A 16,167-nucleotide genomic window follows, 5' to 3' on the forward strand; every position below is an offset into this window, starting at 1 on the left:
GGCGGTTTGTAAAATCCCACTCTTGGTGTTCTGTGCGTTGGCTTTTGCAAGTTGCCCACACACTATTGCTCACTCACTGTGTATCACCACACATAATTAATCCTCTGCGCTACATACTGACGTGGGGATTTATTGAGCTGATAGACCCCTAGGCACATATTACTTATACGCGTTCTTGCTTCTCATAAATACTGGGTGAACTGTTACATACGTAAAAGATGTAGAAACTGCTTTCTATTTATCACCTTTTTTTTTTATAACACTAGCTAAAACAGGGGGGCTACATGCAGAAAATGTCCTATAGGAAGAGCAAAACAGCAGTAAGGACCAAAATAGTTCAAAGCCAGATAGGGCCTTCCACAGCTAATTTAGGTGCAACTTTATTACCTGTGAACATAAGTAAACACTATCTTATGACATAATTGTAATTTTAACAGATTCTGGTTCTCTTCATTCACATAGATATACAGAAGCACATACATATACAGATAGCAGTGCTCTAGTTGACTCTGGGCCTGATTCAGAGCCGAACGCTCTGACCAGAGCGCTCGCTCTGAATCAGGGCCCTCCTCCATGAAAATGGAGCGTCCTCCTGGACGCTCACGTAGCTGTGGGTGACCGCCCACAGCTTATGCGAGCGTCCATGATGACCATCGGGCTTGCGACGGAGACCCTGCGGTAGAGTCTCGCTGCCGCAAGCCCTGGAGTGATTTTGGCTCTATCAGAGCCAAAATCACTCCCACTGACATCACTAGTGATGTCTGTGGAGCCGGCTTCAGACGGTAGGCGTTCCCATGGGAACGCCTCCGTCTGGCAGCCATGCCCCCGGCACGCCCACCAAAGGGGGAGTGCTGTCAATCAACATCGACAGCACGCCCCCTTTGGTGCGAGAGCCGGAGCGACGGAGAGCCCGTCGCTATCCGGGTCACGCGCATGCGCACGACGGAGCTCCCTCCGTCGTGCGCATGCGCCGTGGAGCATCATCGACCCGCTTGCGAGCGGGTCTGAATGACCCCCTCTGTTCTTAAAACAAAGGATTTACCTAATCATTCCTCTTACTAAAACTATTTTTTATTGACCAGGATTTTTTGGTTAATTTTTTTACTAAAAAATGTCCTCTCTTATTGTTCTGCGCTACTAGTAAGGAGGTGAATACGCCAGCAGAGCAGTGTGTGACCTATTACTGACTTACTACATATGGCAGGGCTTGACAAATTTTTCTATAATCTAGGAGCCAGGGTGCAAGTGTAGGAGCCAGACCACCGTCCCCCCCAAAAAATTACAGGCGTGAGTGACTAGCACAGCTCTGTGTGTTATGCAACTGTTATACACACTATACTAGTCCACAAAATGGTCACAGTTGAATGAATACAGTAAAATAGAGGCCCACTCACCGCTCTGCACGGCTCCCCTGCTCCACCACCCACCCTCCAGTAATAAAGGACCACATTTCACATAAAACAATGGTGCCAGAAAGTACAACAAACCCCCCCCCCCCCCACCTCATGGTCACACCACTATCCCTCTGAAGCCACTCCGCAATCCCTGGCCATGCATAGACCCTACTACCGGAGAGCTCTCTGCAGCCGGAGATAGGAGACAGTAGACAGCAGGGACATACAGGAGGATCAGTGTAGACTGGGACAGACAACAGGGATCAGAGCAGGCCAGGATGGAGAGGAGTCGTCAGTGCAGGCCGGGACAGACAGAGGCACAGCAGTCACCGCAGGCGACACTCAGCACATGCACTCCTGTGCATGATATGAAAACCGCAATACTATAGGCACAAATCTCCGCCAGAGCTGATGAGGATCTGCTTCCTCCCTCACTGCAAAATTTAGTAGCCAGGCAGCAAAATCTGGTAGCCATGACGACCTGGCCCCCGGGATTTGTCATGCCCTAACATATGGTGTTAATAATGGCATTATTATGTGCCTTATTATATCTCTTCAATGGAATTATGATTCAGATGTGGACGCTAATGTAATCGCATTTCCGATCTCTCTCACGGATCGCAGTTGTGAAAATATGCTAATGCCTCACCCACCGTCCAGTGTTTTCAGACGTCAACTGAAAGCATCTCACATCTGACGCTCATGCACAAAACCGAAAACATCGAACGCAGATCAGGCGGCCATCTGCCTTCTGAGTAAGTATAACATGCGGCAGACATAGTGGGTCTCCAGACACGCAGAGGGCTGTGAGCAAGGACGCCGTGGCTAATTTATGAACGCCCAGAAAACAGTGTTTAAACAGTTAGACGCGCATGTGTTTCTCTGGCCACCCCCTCGTTACCTCCCCCAAACACTGACTACCTGCCACTCCTTGTGTATCAATGCCTGTTTCCCTATAGATTGTAAGCTTGCAAGCAGGGCCCTCTTACCTCTATGTCTGTCTGTTATTACCCTGTTTTGTTCTATCAATGTTTCCAATTGTAAAGCGCAACGGAATATGCTGCGCTATATAAGAAACTGTTAATAAATAAATAAATAAAGTGAAACAATTGTGCAAGAGTAATCACAATACAATCGCTGTGTGCAGCTTACTGGCATGCGCTATGGCTCAATCTGCGTTATTATCAGCATTGCATACAAATCTGTGCCTTTTATATCTCTACAGTGGTAATTCCAAATACAACTCCATGTTCCAACATATATAACTATTAGTGGAAATACCCCATAGTAATTGATCGTAAGATCTGCGGATTATTCTACAATGGATAGCTGTAGATTTTAGTGTATTAAGACATGATACAAGCATAGAGCACATGGCAGCACAGCACAAATCATGCTTTACCTGTCTGTGAAGTGGGAGGTGTCCCGGTGCTGCGGCAGGCCTTGCTTCCTTCTCTGGCTGGAGGAGTTACTGGAGGTGGGTATGTGAGCTTCCATAGCTCCTGGGTTCCGCACAACAGCAGCTGCCACTTCTTGTCGTGCCCGGAGCAGATCTGCAAAGTAAGAAAAAAGAAGAGTAGAATTTGTATCAAGCTCAAACACCCTGGAGTGCTGCAAGCGATTCACAAGCCGTCTCCTGACAGAGATAGCCTGAACAATTCATCTTCCTCCCCCAAGTTACATCTCCCTCTCCGTAATTCCTTGCTCATCCCTCTCTGCGCAGCAATCATTACCTGGCTGCTCGCTAAGATCTTCCTGCTCTTTATCACTCTCCCTCTCCATATCTGGCCCTCTTTTGTTCCCTTCTCTATCTTCCTTTAAAGCCCTTTCTTTCTCCCCGCTCGCTCGCTCTCCTCTGGGTTCTGCACAATCAAAACCACATGTTTTTCTTCCATTGGAGCTAGAGTCATGTCTTTAACTTGCAGACATACCAGGGCTGAGTCACCCCCGAGTGGGGAGCGTGAGAGGGGGTGGGATGGGCCAAGTTTATTTTACCAAGTGAAAAAGAGGGCATTATATGTGCACTAAGGAGAAAAGAGGTTTAAAAATATTCTATAAACAATGATTTAAAGGACACTGTAGGAACAGATTGTTCCATTATAATAAAGTGTGCTAAACACCAGATCAGCAGGTCATATTTACCATCATGGGCCGTATTCAATTAGAAGCAAAAAGCCCTTTTACGCGAAAAAGTATTATCGCCGATTGTGGCTTTTCGCCAGGTCAGAACTTATCTCCGTATTCAATTCCAGCCGTATTTCGCGTACGCGGAAAGTCAATACAATGTAATAGGCGAAAAAGATTCGCCTCTGAATAGGTGCAAAGGTGGGGACACCTCCCCAAAGGACAAATGTCAAAAAATCCGGTGGAAAAACTTAACACCCCAAAAAAGTACTTTCCTTTTGGGGGAGAAAAAGCACAAAGTAGGGGGACAAGTATAAAAACTAGCGAAATAGACTTCTTGGGGGTCTACAAGGATGGGTCAGGTGTTTAAAACAGTGCGTTTTCACGTTTTTTTTAAAACTTCAATTTAGAGACTTTAAAATATGATAGCACCCATTTTCAAGTACCCCAAATATGACAGGTCTACTTATTTTCACCAAAAAAATACTGCTTAATGCCATTCTTCACCACTTGTGCAAAGACGCTAATAAGAGGCTATTGAAACAACTTAAGTACCTCAAACAGTTTTATTAGGGCTATTCAGACACATCTACATTGATCCCTAATGTTAGTGCATCTTTTTTTTTTGGGGGGGGGGGGTTCAGGCTGGTTTCCCCAATTCTGACAGCACTTTCCGCCTGTTCTGAATTCGGCGCTTGCCGTTTCCGCGTGGTTTTCAAATGAATATGGCGAATAGCGGGGACACGCACGATAAGTATCCGCGTCCAAAAGACGCGATGTCGGCGAAAAGTCCGGCAGGCTAAACTTTTCCGCGGGTGCAAAACTAATTGAGTACGGCCCATGGTCTATGGCCCTGATTCAGAGCCGGACGCTCTGACCAGAGCGCTCGCTCTGAATCAGGGCCCACCTCCATAATTATGGAGCGTCCTCCTGGACGCTCGTATAGCTGTGGGTCACCACCCACAGCCTATACGAGCGTGCAGGTTGATGGTCGTGATGGTCTTGACCATCGCCACTGCGAGCCGGAGCCTGCGGTTGAGTTTCTCAACCGCAAGGCCCGGAGTGATTTTGGCTCTATCAGAGCCAAAATCACTCCCACTGACATCACTAGTGATGTCAGTGGGCCGGCTTCTGACGGTAGGCGTTCCCATGGGAACGCCCCTGTCTGGGAGGCACGCCCCCGGCACGCCCACCAAAGGGGGCGTGCTGTCAATCAACATCGACAGCACGCCCCCTTTGATCAGACACAACGAGCGAAGGAAAGTCCTTCGCTCGTCGCGTCTCGCGCATGCGCACGACGGAGCTCCCTCCGTCGTGCGCATGCTCAGTGCACACCATCGACCCACTTGCGAGCGGACAGCCGCTCGTGAGTGGATCTGAATCAGGCCCTATGTTTGATTGTAAGTTTAATCAATAACAGAACTCTCTGGGATACAGAGATGTGCTATAGGGAGGGACCCTACTCCCTACTACAGGTGGTTTGGGAGTTTGTCATCCCTGCTAAATCCTAGAATGGATGATTTTGCAGTCGTGACAGCCTGGCGAAGGTTGAATATAACTGTGCTATATATAGCTGTGAAAAAAGAGTCCGACTGGACAAATTAGCATCTCTATAGAGTTCCCGACTAGTTTTACTAGTTATAATTAATTAGAATGAGTGAACACATTCTGCAACATTGAATAGCTAAATAATAACCAAAACTGGTTTTAAAGATATATTTGTATATATATAAAATTGAAAGCTTGTAGACTAAAAATATTATTCAAAAAGTCATTCAAAAGTGCAAATAAATGTTACAGATGCTCTGAGCTTACTCTCAGAATCTAGAACTACAATGTAAGCTAAGGATATTGTCTATCACACCGTTATTTCTGGACCATGCATAGCAATGATAAATAGACAGACCGTATAATTGATGATCATTAGAACTAGAGATTACCCTGATACAATTAAGGCTTCTTGGATAATTGACTACTGAGGGGTCCTGATCATGCTGCCTGGAGGTAGTGCTTTCAGTTGGGGTATGTCTGCCTGCTACAGATCCCAGGCTTCTGGAGCTGCAGGTTACAGACTGCGCTGCTGTACCCTAAGCTATCTGTGAGATGCACTGTCTAGATGAGATATGGCAGCTACGCCTGGGGGGGCTTCCCGGCTGCTGTGCTTGGCAGTCACAGGGGTGTCATAGCCTGTCAAAACTGGCGGCTTCAGGAACACAACCCACAGAGATGGGAGGGTTAGCGGGGGGCCATCAGCAAATTTAAAGGAAGCCTGAGTAGTCTGCAAGCTAAAATTTGTCTGACCACCAAGAGATAAGAATAAGATCTGCACTTGGCCGGCACAGCTAAAGTATCACATCCTTTTCCTATCACACAGAATCGGAGAAATGGGAGATATTATTTTGTCTTTCTGAAGTCACTATGCAATATTTAACCGAGACATAACAATAGGAGAAAACTGCACTGTCTGTACATAAGTGGAGGGATCCCCTACATGTACAACTATGGCAAGAACATTATAAACCATTCAGTTGCCATCCGAAAGAAAATTCTATACATCTTTTGCAATGTTACAGCTCTGTACCGTCAGGCGTAACAGACCCAAAACATGAAAGAACTGCTGGAACTACAAAGAATCCTTACAATGAGCAATGCAAATTCTCAGACCATCTCATCTGGGAGGTACAAAATGAGTCTCATTGAAGCTACAACCCAAGGTCTAATCTCTGTCAATTCTGATGATGTGGGATAAAAGCCTTTTTCAGCTTAAATATCTGCAGACCCCTCTAATAAGGAAGTCCTAGTAGATGTGCTTTGATTTAAATATCTTGTCCCTTTAATCTAAATCTTATTTTTCATATGAGCAAACCAAGTGCATAAGTGTGCCTAGTTTACATTGGGCAATAATCTGCCCCAACTCCCTAGCTCCTCCTATTAGTAGACCGAAGTATTGCGCCACCTAGCAGACATTGCTGTTATAGTTTGCAGAATAATGCGTCTCCTATAAAAATGAGCGTCATTGTTCAAAAATAGGTGTTTTGTAAAACTTTGTAAGTGGCCATGTGGCTGCAATAAATAAAACAATAAAGTAGTATAATATTCCACTTCATAACATTTTCCTATGGGACATTTTAGCAGTATGTAAAGTTGAATATCTTTAAAAGTAGTATTAGCCCCATTCCACTGAACATAAATATTGTATATACCATAGGTTCCCAAACTCTGCTATTACATTCCATGTTTTAAGGCTATCCATGCTTAATGCCACAACAGCTATCAATTTACTAAGAAAAACATTCATTTGTTGCCCATTGGATGCTAGCATGCATCTGTGAAACGGCAGCACAAGTCACTGACTTGGATCAATAACTGTCTTTATAGCAGCAATTTAAAATAAAATTTTGTTTATTTAATTCCGTTACTGTACATATATAAAATATTGAGGATATACAGACAATGGTCAGAACGGAGTATTACTCTTTTCTCTCTGTATACATAGTACCACCCACTTTTCATCATCATGGCGGCTCCCAGTCAGCAAAAATCTGGCCATACAGAACTGAATGACAGTATAAAATATACGGTTTAAAATTTTATGTTCATTTAAAAGTGTGCAAAAGCTGTAATGTTTGCAGTAAGTCTAACTGATAGAACTAGTTGTTGTCTTGTGCATGCCTGATGTGTTCCTCATTGTACCAACTCCGTCTATTCTTTTGAGTGTGGCTTGCAAACAAATATCAACCACAATTTCCTCTGTCAGAGCATAGCGGCAGGATGGCCACTGCCGGCACTAAAGAGAGAGCCAGGCAGAAACTGCATACAGGCCAAATGATATGGGGAAAGACACAGTGGACGGGATGTGGTACAGCTAGCAAGATAACACAGCATGGCCTGCACTGGCCAAAAACACAAGATAGCAAAAGCTGTGGTGCCAGACATTTAGAAATAGTGTAGCACAGAAATTATCTTGTCATTCTCATAGGATAATGAATGAATATAATAATAAAAATGATATGCAACTGCTAAGTGTTCTAAATATGTGAAAACTAACACAGCATTTGTGTTAGAATAATACAATAATTATTAAACACCATAGAGAGATACCAAACAACGGGGGCGATTCAATTCAGTGCGCTGTTGATAGCGCTGTGCGGAACCTCCCAGAGCTATTCAATTCAGTGCGCTGCTAGGGCAACTAAATGGTTTCTTCATGCACCCCCTTGAGGGTGCAAGGAGAAAATCAGACTAAAGTGCCGGCCACGAGGATGTTTTAAAGCTTAGTTCGGCGCTAACAGCCTCACGGCTGACACTTTAGTCGAAGAATGCCGGTTCTCGCAACTAAACACACAGGTTAAGTCATGAGAACCGGTATTTCCCAACTTAACTTGTAAGTGTTGGACTAAATAGCGCACTGAATTGAATAGCTCCAGGACCAGCTGCGCTATTCAACTCCCGCTGAATTGATCGCAACCAAAAAGTGAAAAAAATTAAATAAAATATGAAAGGCAATAATGTAGGGGCAGTAAGTAGAGGGGATCAGGCAGGGAGAGGGAACCAAGATGGTGTGGTTATAATGGTATTTCTGCGCTTCAGATAAGGCAAGCAAATCGGTCACTTAACTCTCATGTTATCAGTGACAGACCCGCACGTGGCACCCTGGCTCAGTCACATGATGCCCTCATGTATGTGCAGGAGGCAGGCGGCTTCTCTGACAACTGGGAAAATCACATGGAGTGACACAAAGCCCAGGAGGCTGCGGGCAAAGCCAGGATCAGAAGGCAGGATTAATATCAGACAAGATAAAGCAGAGATAAAATTCTTCATGGATCTGCATTTATATCCTACTGCCGGGAAGAAAGAACAGAGGCCACACTTTATCTCGAGGTCACATCACAGAGACTATTTTAACCCATTCACAGATTAAAACCTGGTTGGCAAAGGCTATTTATCTGGGGTGCTTTGTTCAGGCTACCTGAAGAATTGTGTGCGCCTGTTGCTATTCTCCTCGCTGTCTGTAAATTAAGCGGCTCAGTATTAGTGACGAGGGTGCAACAAATGGCTACCAGTAGGAGCATGAGGGGGCAGTCTGAGCAGTAGCGGGCGTGATAAACATACTCCAGGGCCCTCTTCATAGTAAGAACACAGGATGCCAGGTAAGTAACCGGGTTTATTTAGGAGAGTCCAACCAAGACTAAGGGGCATATGTATCAAAGCTTGATGTGAGATAAAATTGAGAGATATATATCTCCAACCAACCAGCTTCTAAATTACATTTTGCTGGCTGTGTTTAAAAATGATAGTTTGGAGCCGATTGGTTGGTGATATATTTATTTCACATCAAGCTTTGATACATATGCCCCTGAATCTTCCATTTTTTGTGCATTTATCCTTCAATTCATAGAGCAGAATTACAATTAAATACAGCCTTTTCCATAGCAAATCTGGAGATATGCACTTTGCAAGACTGTAATTGTCACATTAAAACTCCATCCTCCTACCACTTTATTACCGGATACCACTTTAATAGCCCTCATCGAGTCAAGTCCTTTTGTAGAGTGAAAAAGGCTGTGTTCCCACATAAAATACAATCACTTTGTTGCAGATTTCTGCAAAACTAGATATAATGTTGCGTCTACTAATACTACTGTGATTTGCAAGGAACACCCCCCTATTCTCCTATCGGGATGTAGTGAGGAAGCCGGCGGGCTTCCCGACAGTGAAAGCCCGGCATGGGACTAATGACAGGCGCCTAAATACAGATGCCTATCATTAGCTCCACGACGAAGTCCCGTGGGGACTTTGGGTTAGGCACCCTCTCAGGAGTGTCAGGCTAGGGGAAGGGGGGGTTAGCGTCAGGCACCCCCGGGGGGTGGTTAGGGTTGGGCACCCCCCGGGAGGGTTAGGCTAGGGGAATGGGGGGGTTAGGCACCTCCCCAGGAGGGTTAGGTTTAGGATGCGGGGATGAAGGGGGTTAGGTTTAGGCACCCCAGGGGGGAGGACAGGCTTAGGCACTAGGGGGGGAGGTTAGGGTTAGGGAGGGAGAGGGGTAGGGATGGGGTGAATACTTACCCTGTCGGGATCTCTATCTGCCGGCCTTCCGGCGTCGGTATTTCATCCACCGGGCTTAGGTCCGGTGGTATAACATACCGATTCCCTTCTATCAGATGACGCAAATTGCTCCTCTGCAATCACCACTGTCGTGCTCCATAACCTCACATGCCCTTGTGGAAACCTCGCCACACATTAGGGCGCATGACATTACCAATGAGGAGTTTGCACTGCACCTTGGCTGAAGGGTTCTATGTATCTAGGTAGAACTATTCACTGTACATCAACACAATCATCACATATTGTCTATGTTACAAATGCTAAATTTAAGAAAAATGAAAGGACGACGAGCAAAATAACCAATCCTTATGTCTGTGTATTATGTACTTAAGTTGGTCCTACAGGACTGACAACTACTTTGCAAAACAGCTCCAAATACCTTTGAAAGTCATAGTATATAGATAGTCTTTTGTGAATAGACCCAAATCCTTTCATAACAGAAATTACCCCGGAAAAGTAGCAGGAGAACTATAAACAGTTTTCCCACAAAATATATTTACTTGGATTTTTTTATTTTAAATTCCCTCCACCTTTATTTCCATGAACACAGTGTAACCAAACATTAACATAAATGTCATTTTATTTTCTCCTATCACAAAGGGTCTATTTCTTATCAAGATTTGTAGCCTGAGAATCCTGTCCGGGGGTAGATAATTGTGTGTGTCCCCTACATGGCTAATGACATGAGGCGGGTTCTCATCACTACTAACCAAGCTGCAATCAGATAATCTGTTACTATCTGTACATCCCTTCCCCCTTCAGCCTGGTACGATTTAATAAATCAAGGCCACCCCTTGACTCTCCGTCACGATTGAGAATAATGATTTTAATAAATCAAAGCCCTAACGGGTTAGTAGAGCTGTGGCCTTGATTTATTAAAATCTGTGCTTTGAATCACAGCTCTGTCCCTGTGAAAACAGCTGGTGTTACTTAAAGTGACGGTGTCTCCATAACCGTGGCTGCAGTCACCATTTTAATAAGCTCAATTGTTCAACTGTGCTTATTTGGATGCCCAAGTATAGCAGATCCCCATTTTAAAAGGATAAAGCTTCAAAATCCTGTTTGCACATTCCATTAAATAGCAGCCCATAGAATAATAGTTGTAAACCTGGGTCACCCAAGAGCGATCCAAGGAGAGCCGCCCCTGTTTTTCTATCACACAAAGACAGCTTATTTTCTCTACTCATTGTAATCCCTAAAAAAAAATTAAAAAGCCAATCTAATAAAAATGTTTTTTTTAACAAGTTTAAAGCTGGGTACACACTGGAGCGATATCGGGCTGATATGATTTCCGGTCGAATCAGAACAACACATCGGCTGGATCGTTCAGTGTGTATGGCCAATCTGAATGATCCCGTGGTCGTTAGCAATATCTTCCGGACGGCTGTGCTGCACGGCCAACCGGACGATATCGCATGCGGCGCCGCGCAAGGTAAGGAAGGACGGAACGAGGGATCGTTCAGTTCTTCATTACAATGTTCTGATGTGTGCCACGTATACGATAAGTCGGCCCATCGGACACCATACCGTCCGGGTACAAATCGCTGCAGTGTGTGCCCAATTTTAGTATCAGTTGGAAATACAGAGCCGTATTCAATTTGAGCCGAGCCGCGATACCTTTTTGTAGGCGGAAAAGTATCGCGCTTGTGCCCACTTTACCTCGTATTCAATTTGAGAGTACGCGAAAACGGGACCCGGCGAAACTTGAACAGGCGGAAAGTCCTGTCAGATTTAGGGAAATCAGCCTGACACCCCCCAAAAGATGCTCTGACATGGGGGTTAGCTATGGTACCCCCTGATTTGCTTGCTGAAGGTATTTGGTGTTTTTAAACAGGCTCAATGGCTGCTAAATAGCGTTTTTCTATAAGTGATGCAGAATACTATTCAGGAGTATTTTTTCCACAAAATAACTTATCCCAGCAAATTTGGGGTACTTGAAAATGAGGGTCAGCATATTTTAAAGTTGCTAAAGTGAAGTTGAAAAAAATCGTGAAAAATCCACCTGCCGCAAGCGCCTGCAATAAAAAAAAAACACTTGGGGCATACTTGGGGACCCCCGCAGAGTCAAGTTTGCTAGTTTTTAACTTTGTCCCCCAAACAGTTTTTTTTTCGCCCCCTTTTTCAAAGTCATTTTTTGTGTCCTTAAGTGTTATTTTTTTTTTACACAGTTTACCTTTGGGGGACTATCTGAAGGCTGCCGGGGGGGTTCCCACAACGTTGCACCCCAAAACCCCAATTCTGCACTTTTTTCCGCCTGCTATTTGAAACAATTTTTTCTATTTTTTTTTCTATTATTTTTGCTATTTTTTCCGCCTGCTATATGAAACTTTTTCGCCTAGTACATTGCATTGACTTTCCGCCTAGGCGGAAAGTCTTTCAAATTGAATACGGGGTAAAAGCAAAACAGGCGAAAAAGATGTCATCGGCGAAAAAGTATCACGGATCCGGACTTTTCGCCTCAAATTGAATACGGGCCACAGTGTCATAAATTAAGTTAGGTCACAAAAGTGTCCCATGTATCATTTAAACTAACCTAGTTTCAGCACTAGTATAATGACACCAACTGTAAGGTAAATCTTACCACTGTGAGTAGGGACTGCCATACTGTTTGCCAGCTGGTAAAGCCGCTGTTGTTGCTCTTCGAAGCTGCCATGTTCATTAAGTGCTGACATCATACGTCTGTAGTGCTCCTCAGGGGTCATTTGTGCCAATGGCTCCTCCAACAAAGGAGTCTGGGAGTTTTCTGTAGAGAAATTTGAAAAAACTTAATAACCTTTGTGCACAGCCAAAAGTTCTCTTTTCAAATTAGCTATGACAAATTATTATTACCCCTAAAGAAAACCTCTAACGGGCATACAAACCATGCATAGACGGGCCAATATCAGAGGCAATATCCCTCATTTCAAAGCACTAAATTACCACGTTTCAGGGTTATTAAAAATAGTGGTTAGATAGCAAACCTTAAAATGATTAAATATTAAACCTTCCCCAACTCAGCATCGAGTTATATAATGTAATTGGAACATTTCTAAGTTGGATCTGACACAGCATTTCCAAAAGAGATATGGTATTTCCACAAGCCCCGTCTCCATTTGTCCTCTGGTACATTTATACATGAGCTAGTGAGAAAATTAAATATAACACACAATATTCTCCCACAACACCTGCAGCGCAGCCCTCATTCACTATAAGGCCAAACAGTACAGAGGCACACCTGGGCACAGAAGCTAATCAGCGATGCCTCTGCAGACACCCAGCTTGTGTATTCTGTCACCTGCACACGGTACTCAGTGACCTTTCTGGAAATAGGCATAGTCAGCCTTGGGAAATACATAATTACATCACTATAGACAGGAGTGTGACACTTTCAGGGCATGAAGCAAAAAAAAAAAAACAACACACTTCTCAATAAGCAGCACACAACGGTTTACTGTAAGATTTTCAATGTGAAATGACTAGAGACAAATTACACTGACGTTCAAACCCATCACTGGCTTTGTAACGTGCTGTCACTGGCTGCCACTGGGGGAGGAATGCTAATTGTCATCCAGTGACGCCAGTAGGTCAGCCATTATAGCTAGGCTAGTTGTGGTCTATTGCCTTTTCCCATATTACTTATGTTTGCAGGTCCTCACATGCCCCCAGGTATTGTACTTGTAACTATATATGCCTGTAACAAACGACTACCAAAAGGGAGAGGGGTCTGGTAAGGGTAGTCAAACACAACGGATTCAAGTGTACCAGGGTCAGAGGAGGTGCCAAGAAACTGTGGTCAGGAAAAAAAGCAAATGTCAGCAATGTAAAATCTAATAAATAATATTCACAGATCAGAAAACAAAGCTTATAATAACGGGCATCATGGCACACCTACTAAATGACACAATACATATTTGCTTTTTTCCATGTGTTTACTTCTTGTGTTACACTGCTTTGTGTTTTTTTATAGGCTACTTCTTTTTCCATTTCAGTGAGTCTGATGCGCATCAATGCAAGTAACAAAAAAACTAAAATTGTCCTGCAGACGCCAGTTTGTCAGCCTCACGTATAATCTGCATGCCCTGTACTAAGGTATACATGTTTTATTTATTTTTCTTCGAAACCTTAATATGTAATAAGACTGAAAAAAAACATTGCGCCAACAAATGACTAAGGAATCAAGGATGGTCCCTTATTACAAAGTACACTGCAAAGGATATAGTGACTCTGAGAACAGGCGGCAATACACATGAAATCTTGATTAGTGTGTTATTAGGAAGGATTACATTTATTAATGAGACATGTCGTTTGGGGAGATTACACCTTTGCTGACACAGAGGTCTGGGGTATGCCTGTACACATACAGGTTAACAGAATAATCTACTCATATTTCCGGATTATAGAAAAGAGAAAACATTGAGATGGTCATTAATTAGTGAGTAGCCAGACAAAACCCGATCTAGAGCTTTGGGTGGACTCAGCCCTCACTAATACCAGGCTCATTGCAGCTTTCCTGTGTCTGCCCTGGTCATTACCAGCTAATGTGGCCAAGCACTGGACATTGATCCAGACAAATCTCCAGGAGGCACCAGAGAGTCGGTGTACAGACCAGACAGCGGCATCTGTCTGTCTGTCTTTCTTCCCCTCTGACTTGCAAGAAGAATTACTGTATCTGGTGACTGAGGCACACCCTACCGTTTTCATGACCAGCCAATTAGCAATTCCTGTACAGTCTTCTTAGCAGCATGACAGGGTGAGTGGGTCACAGAGTGGACAAACAGCAGAATTCTTTATCTCCTGATGTGTTACGGAGTGTGGGAGACCTAAGAATAGAGCTACACCTTTGGGTATAACCTTACATAACATTCATTTTTTCAGTAGAAAAAAACCGGATAGTAAAATGCACAACAGCAAGACTTAATGTGCCAGTGTGAGACATACAGTAGCTTGCAGGTGGCACATTTCCTGGTTCTCTCTACAGTGACTGTCCAAAGTGTGAAGCCAACACATATTGCAAACTTAAAATAGTTTCCAGGGACATTTAGCTACTGAGCCGAAGCATTGAAGCCCCGTTATGCTCAGTATCAGAAATAACAGGTTCATGGTAGGAATTGCATCCAACATGCAGAAAGAGAGTCACTTGAACACTTGGCGAATATTGAAGAATTGGGATAATTCCAATGGCAAATCGTTAAATTTAGGACCTGTCACTAGAAACATAGCAAATATGTAACTGAAAATACTATGTTTGGCCCTAGCTGATGCCCCCTGCATGGCCTGCAAAAGTCACCCTGGCTAAACAACTACTCTGATCATATTCAGCTAGCTGTGGGCACGATGGGATATGTAGTTCAGGTAATCAGGAGTGCTGAAAACTGCACATTCTGACATTGCTGGACCACTTAGTGCTGCATAGTTTCCATTCTATAAACTACAAATTGCATTTTCTGACAGGAATTAATAGAACCATTAGAACAGATTTAATACATACAGCTTCACCCAGAGGGAATCTGTATGTAATGCCGGCTGTCGGGATACCTCCTAACCCCTAGCCCTAACCCCCCCCCCCAGGGTGCCTAACCGTACCCCCCCCCACCCACACAAAACCGAACGCTAACCCCGCTATGCTATCTAAGTCTAACACGCCCCCCTCGCGGTTAACAGCTAAGACAACCCAGACTTACCTGGTTCGGGCTGGTGTCTGTGTGTTCCGGCGTCAGGATTAAGATAGGCATCAGTATTTTGACGCCTATCTTAAGTCCCGTGTCGGACTTCCAGCATCTGGATTCAGACCGGCGGCATCCCATCCGCCGGTCTGCTAACTACATCTCACCCAGGGTACAGTGTTATGTTCCCATTTTCCTAAGTGGTCTAACCTGAGTTTGATGACCTGCAGATGCCTCTCATTAGCTGTTCATCACTTTTAGTGAGATGGATGTAAGATTGGCATAATGTATAGTGAATTCCACATGGCACAATGTTAGGCAGTAGTGGTCTGGCAGTGAGGGGGTTAACCTAAAAGATTTCAAGGCCACCGACTGGGTTCATTACCCCAGCGCTGTCTTATAATGAGAAAGATTCAAGGAGACCTCGAAACAAAGGAAGGAATCTACAGAGACTCCAAAAATAAAAACACTAATTATTTCTGATTAATTTTGTTTGGTAGCGTGAACAGAAGCTTGGAGGATTAATTGCTATGTTTTTTTCATCCTGTGCTTAGCGCAGTATAATTAAACGCCGTGCGGTCTAAGACTAGAGTGCGTTTCCTCGAACCCCAAATCGATGGTTCAGGGAGATTGTGAAATCCTCACTATGGTTAATTACACAACCGAGCAGGTAAATATCACCAAATGTTGTTGGGAAAAGTGAGAGTAGGGAGAAAAAGAAGCAGATAAGCATAAGCTGCTCAGGTGAATGACAGAATAGAAATACATGTTATAACAATATAAATAGAAAAAAAAACAGGTTAACAATTTGTGTCATAGATATTTTGGAACTACAGGACTCAGGAAGCTTAATCAGTCAAAGGATGCCTGTGCATGCTGGGAGTTGTAGTTTCTCAAATTTG

The 16,167-nt window shown here is 44.0% G+C and overlaps 1 protein-coding gene across 2 annotated transcripts in view; it reads right to left on the reverse strand.

Annotated features, from left to right (window-relative positions):
• Nucleotides 1–16,167, reverse strand: part of SAMD11 (sterile alpha motif domain containing 11) — a 199,506-nt gene that overhangs the window by 25,309 nt on the left and 158,030 nt on the right. For both annotated transcript variants that reach the window (XM_088468169.1, XM_088468168.1), the window contains exons 7-8: nt 12,205–12,366; nt 2,797–2,947 (exon numbers count right to left, since the gene is read on the reverse strand). In XM_088468169.1, the coding sequence (XP_088324295.1) occupies nt 2,797–2,947; nt 12,205–12,366 (313 nt within the window). The remainder of the gene's footprint in view (nt 1–2,796; nt 2,948–12,204; nt 12,367–16,167) is intronic.

Source organism: Taudactylus pleione, unplaced genomic scaffold, assembly GCF_031769625.1.
Source record: "Taudactylus pleione unplaced genomic scaffold, aTauple2 ptg000082l, whole genome shotgun sequence".
NCBI lineage: Eukaryota > Metazoa > Chordata > Amphibia > Anura > Myobatrachidae > Taudactylus > Taudactylus pleione.